Source organism: Neophocaena asiaeorientalis, unplaced genomic scaffold, assembly GCF_003031525.2.
Source record: "Neophocaena asiaeorientalis asiaeorientalis breed wild unplaced genomic scaffold, Neophocaena_asiaeorientalis_V1.1 scaffold648, whole genome shotgun sequence".
NCBI classification, from domain to species: Eukaryota; Metazoa; Chordata; class Mammalia; order Artiodactyla; family Phocoenidae; genus Neophocaena; species Neophocaena asiaeorientalis.
In genome coordinates, this window is record NW_020172781.1 from 1857211 (window position 1) to 1862570 (window position 5360).

Here is a 5360-nt window from a genome sequence, read left to right on the forward strand (position 1 = left end):
TCTCCCTCCACCCCCTGGGACTCTCCGGGAACCCCCTGCCCTCCGCCAGCGCTCCTCGGCAGCCGCGAGCAATTTCTTGGGACCAAAGTGAATACGGAGGGTCAAGAGATTTCAAGCACGCTCTAGACTTCCCCCGAACCCCCACCACCACCCCGCACCTCTTTGGACCAAGAGAGGGCTGAAGCCAAGGGACAGAGACAATTCTTTCCCCCTCCTTGCAATCCGAGTGGCATTTTGTAATCTTATTTCTCACTCTGCTTTCCCCTCTTTAAAAAAAAAAAAAATAAGAAAAAGAGAGATCGGAGAGAAGAAAGGGAGCAAAATGAGTTAGAGAGAAGATGGAGAGAGCGCCAGCCAGAGAGAGAGAAAAGATGGAGAGAGAGTGAGAAACACGCTTGGATGGGGGTGTCACTGGGAGGAAGACAGATCCACCTGCGCGTTGGCGCCCCCTGGTGGCCAATCTTGAGGATCACGGTCAGCTTCTCTAGGAAGGGGCGGGGGGCGGTCCGGACATCGGCGCCCCAGGGCCAGACCCCCACCTCTTCCTTCCTTTGACATTTATTCTGACCCCGGGGGTCCAGGCCAGACTCAAACACTCGCCCACCCTGCGCTCCCCCTGGGCAAGGCGCCAAGATTTCTTGGGCCCTGGCCCACAGACCACCCTCCGTGCCCGGGTCCTGGAGGCTGGGTGGTCAGGATGTACAGTATTATACTTTTTTGGAAGTTGAACGCTTCTAGTTTCCTTATTTTGTATAAAGAAGAAACAAATAAAGTATGTTTTTGTGTTTACTGTTTATTTATTGTACACTAGTTATCTGGGGTTGGACATTTTATATTTTTAAGAGGAGGGTGGGCAGAATGAGGGAGGGGAAGCAGAAAGAGGTTTACCTAAAAAAAAAAACACAAAAAAAACCCACAAAAAAACCCACAAAAAATCAACTTTTTTAAAAAGAAAGATTAATAAAAAAAATTCTTTTTCCCTCCGTGCTGTGTGGTTTTCTTTCTTTCTTTCCTTGTTTCGTTCGTTTGTTGTGCCCCTGTCGTCAGTCACTCAGAGTGAATGGAACTATTCTGGTTCCTGTTTCTGACATAAAACAGACTTGATGGGTGCAAAGACCTCTCCTCATCTAGAAGGGTGGCAGGGGGGTCTTTTGGCCATTACCAGGTAAGGAAGGTGCCTGTCGTGTTTTTTCTTTTCTTTTCTTTTCTTTTTTTTGGACTGCTACTATGCACCAATAACATCTCCCCCTGCTTTACCTAATACCCCGATCTAACACAAGCCAGCCTGGCACATAGTAGGCCTTCAAAATATTTGATGACTGAATGGATGTGTGATTTGTTTGTCCCCAGGAGAATTCTAGCTTCACTCCTAATTGCACCCCCATGTAATTCCAGGTGGCAGAAACAAAACCAAACAAACAAAAAAACAGGCTGGTAGGTCCAGTGCTAGTTATCTGCAAGGCTGTATTAGGACAGAAAGTGCCCCCAGGGAGAGCAAGGCTGTTTGCCCTGCAGTTCTTATGCAGTGCCTGCGTGTGCCCTTCGGTAAACCAGCATGATGGAAGGGAGTCCTCCAGGAGACTTAATGGGCCTGAGGCCACTCCCTAAAGACAAGTCCCTCCCTCTCTCTGCCTCAGTTTCCCTACTTTCAAAAGCGGGGACTGGAGGGAGGGCTTCCTATGCCTCATTTCCTTTCTGCTCAAACACTGTAAGATGAGAAAAGCAGATGAGGAGAGAAAAATAGATGGAAGAGGGTCCCGCGTTTAGATGCCTTTTCGCCCAAGCTTAGGGTGGGGGGAGCTTGCCCATTTTAGCAGCAGCAGGAAAAGAGGGAGGACAAGGAACTGGTGGGTAGTAAACCACCAATGGGCACATGCTAAGAGTTTTCCTCATCTGTCCTTCTTTTGTGTGGACATCACAAGAATTAATTCGAGGTGACCTGGCTTTTTCTTTTCTTTCCTTATAGCACATTTATCTTTATCAGACAAATGCTACTTGCTCATTGTGGAAAATCTAGAAATTTCAGATAAGCAAGAGGAAGAAAAGGCAGTCACCCAGAATCTCAAGTAAAGTAGTGGATGCATTTCCTTCCAGTCTTTTTTTTTTCTTTCTTTTTGAGACTAGAGATCATGCACACATAGACACAGAGCATAGACTTGCCCTTGGCATGCTCACAACTCTGAGAGCACCAGGCGTGGGAGAGGCCCACTCTTGTGTCAGGGGATCCTTGAATAACCCTGGGGTGGCCCCATCAAGATCTCAGCGGGTGGCTTCGGAAGCCAGAGTCCAGGAGGGATGTGATCTCTGGCGTCACGATCTGGACTTGAGACTAATTCCCCAGGGGCTCTTCCTCTGAGTGTTTGTTAGTTAGGAGGGTTGGGAGCAGAGGTCACCTAGGAGTGGGATGAGGGAAGAACAGAACCAGGGCCCTGGGGTCTGGGAGACTATCTGGCTGGTCACTGCATCACCTTTTTGAGCCTCAGTTTGCTCCACCGTGAAATGGGCTCACAATGGCGTTTCATCCACATTGGAGAGATGCGATTTAACCCGTGGCCAAGGTTTAGGAAATATAGATCTTGGATTCAATCCTCATCCCCATCCTCTGCCAAACACACACACACACACACACACACACACACACACACACACACACACACACACACACACCAGCTTCCTTGGACGATGACAAGGGGAGAGAGAAGGGGACGCTTGTCAAAATCAGCTCAAAACCACCCCCACTCCTGTGAGCTCATTTCAGCTCCCCTAGTGCCTGCTGGGCCCAGGGGCTCTGGGAGGAGAAATCCCACCCCCACTCCACCCTGCAGCAGTGACCCTGCAGGGGTCACTGTCATGGTCTTGGGTGCACTTAATAAGGGAGGCAGTTCCTAAGGAAGGCTGAGTGGAGAAGGAAGAGAGTTGGAAAGGGACATTTGTCCCTACACACCCACAACCATTTTCTCAAAGTGTGGTCAGAAGACGAAGCTTGCTAAAAATACGTATCCCTGGGCCCCCTGGCTAAGAGAGGGGCTGGAATTGCTCTCTGGCGTGGTGCCCAAGATGCTTCACATTTGTCAAGCTCCCCCGTTGCTTCTGAAGTCTCCCAAACTTGCAGGACCTCTGCCTGAACTAGTCCTGTCCAGAGTCTCATCTGATCCTCACAGCGCCCCTTCAGGATGAACGTTGTCATCCCCATTTTACAGATAAGGAGACTGAGACTCACGAGCTGCCTGGGGTCACGCAGACATGGAGTAGTTTTGAATCAAGAGCTTCTGCTTCTGCTTCCAGAGCCCACATTGTCCCTGGACCCAGGACGTTGCCCGGCACAGGTAAGAAGACCTCATTCTGTGTCTAACAACTACATGAACGAACGAATGAATGAATGAACGAATGAATGAAATGAAATCAATGCGCTCCAGCTGCCGTAAAAAGAGCTTCAAGGAAGACTCTAATGAATGCTAATTCTTACTGGTAGCAACCTCACTGGATTTTGTTTAAAAGCCCTTCCGGGGTTAAACAAAGCCAGTCAGAAGGGCAAAGGGCTCAGTGAAAATTGCCAAGGTCAAAAGACAGAGGACTTCCAGCTTCTCCACGTTTGTCCTTGTTTCTTTCTCTCTCCCCCGTCCTCGTCCCTTTCCTCCTACATTAATGAATGTATCTGTTCATCTCCTCTATCTCCTCATCGCCTGTATTTATTATCATTTAAAAATAAAAGATCTCCGAGAGGACAAAAAATACTGTGAGCTGTGCAGGTAAGGAGGTTAGCCAGCCCCTGGCTGCGCCTTCCAGCTCTGGGAAAAGGGGGACATCGCCTCTCCCTTGCTGCCCCGAGGCTGTAATTCTGGCCAGCACTGGACAGTGAAGCCACATGTATTCCAGCCCCCGGCATGCATGCTCTGCCCCGCCCCCATCTCTGTCCTCCTGCGCTGAAATGAACACCTCACGGAGCCCGAGCCTGAGATCTGACCCACTGTGCTTAGGACTAATATTTAAAATGCAGAATGGCTGTGGAGGGTTCCTGCTCCCAAGCCTTGTCGTGCAGTAAAAAGATATAAACAGAATAAATTACCTCTCTAGCTCGGATTATGAGCATACCCATCTCCTGACCAGAATTTTAAGTCCTGTCTCCCTCATAGCGCTGCATCCGGCTGATTTATGGAAACCCGAGCACTTCTCTGCATATTTCTCCTGCTCAGCCAAGTGACCGAGTTTACCCTTCCTATGCCATTAGCGTTATTAACACCTGGGCAACCGATCATTGCAAATGGGCCATTTCTGTGATGAACGGAAACCTCTCCCACTGCTTCTCTGGGGCCTTGCTGCCTCTGGCCTCCTCTTTCTGTACTTTGTGCCGGGGCTCAGGACCACCCCCAGCACCTGCTGATGGGCTCCAGGGGGTCTGGGAGGAAATCTCTCACCCCAGCAGGTGTCCATGCTTTCAGGCAAGCACGCAGAAAGTGATGATACCACTCATTTTTTTTTATGCCTCAGAGAATGTTCCAGATGGAGGGCAATGCCCCCATTGACCAGGGAAAGAAACTGAGACTCAGAGACGGCAAAAGACTAGCCTAAGTTCCCTGAGAAAGTTTACAGCAAAAGTTGGGACTGAATTCAAACCTCCAGCCCCTTGATACTCAAAGTATGGTCCGTGTATCAACAGCAGTGAAATGCGGAATCTCAGGCCCCACCCCAGAACTTCAGAGCCAAAGAGTGCACAAGCCCCAGGAGATGAGGGTGTGCATTCGGTTTTTCGAAGCATTAGCTTAGAAACACACGCAGGTTCTCAATAATCCCTTTTTCACTGGAGGAAAACCTTATGGTGTAAATTCTCCTTGCTCAGAAGCAGCAGGGACCCCGCTTCCACGGTCATACCAAGTGAAGGCGAAGCAGCTGGCCAAACCAGTGTCACCCACCTAGGCACCCGTAGCACTGTGTCCACTGCTTCTTCCATTATAACACCTCAAACCCACACTGTGTCTGTGTCCTGATCCCCAGGCTGTGTGAGCAGCTTGAGACCAGGAAATGTATGTGACTTGATTTCGGGCACTCAACCTCTCTGAGCCTCAGCTTTGCCATCTATAAAAAGGGCACAATAAGATCTAACTTCAAGGGTCATCACAATGGTTGGGACTTCCCTGGTGGTCCAGTGGCTAAAGCTCCGTGCTCCGAATGCAGGGGGCCTGGGTTCGATCCCAGGTCAGAGAACTAGATCCCACATGCCACAACTAAGACCCAGCACAGCCATATAAACAAATATTAAAAAAAGAGTCATCACAAGGGTTAAATAAGTCTTCATATGTTATGGTCTAAACACAGTGCCTGGCACGGAGCATACCATTGACTAATAAACACTGAATGAAATA

The 5360-nt window shown here is 49.3% G+C and overlaps 1 protein-coding gene across 1 annotated transcript in view; it reads left to right on the forward strand.

Moving 5' to 3' along the window:
* Nucleotides 1-5001, forward strand: part of LHX5 (LIM homeobox 5) — a 13422-nt gene extending 8421 nt beyond the window's left edge. The window contains exon 6 of the mRNA XM_024741386.1: nucleotides 4993-5001. Coding sequence (XP_024597154.1) covers nucleotides 4993-5001 — 9 coding nt within the window. The remainder of the gene's footprint in view (nucleotides 1-4992) is intronic.
* Nucleotides 5002-5360: the final 359 nt, after the last annotated feature.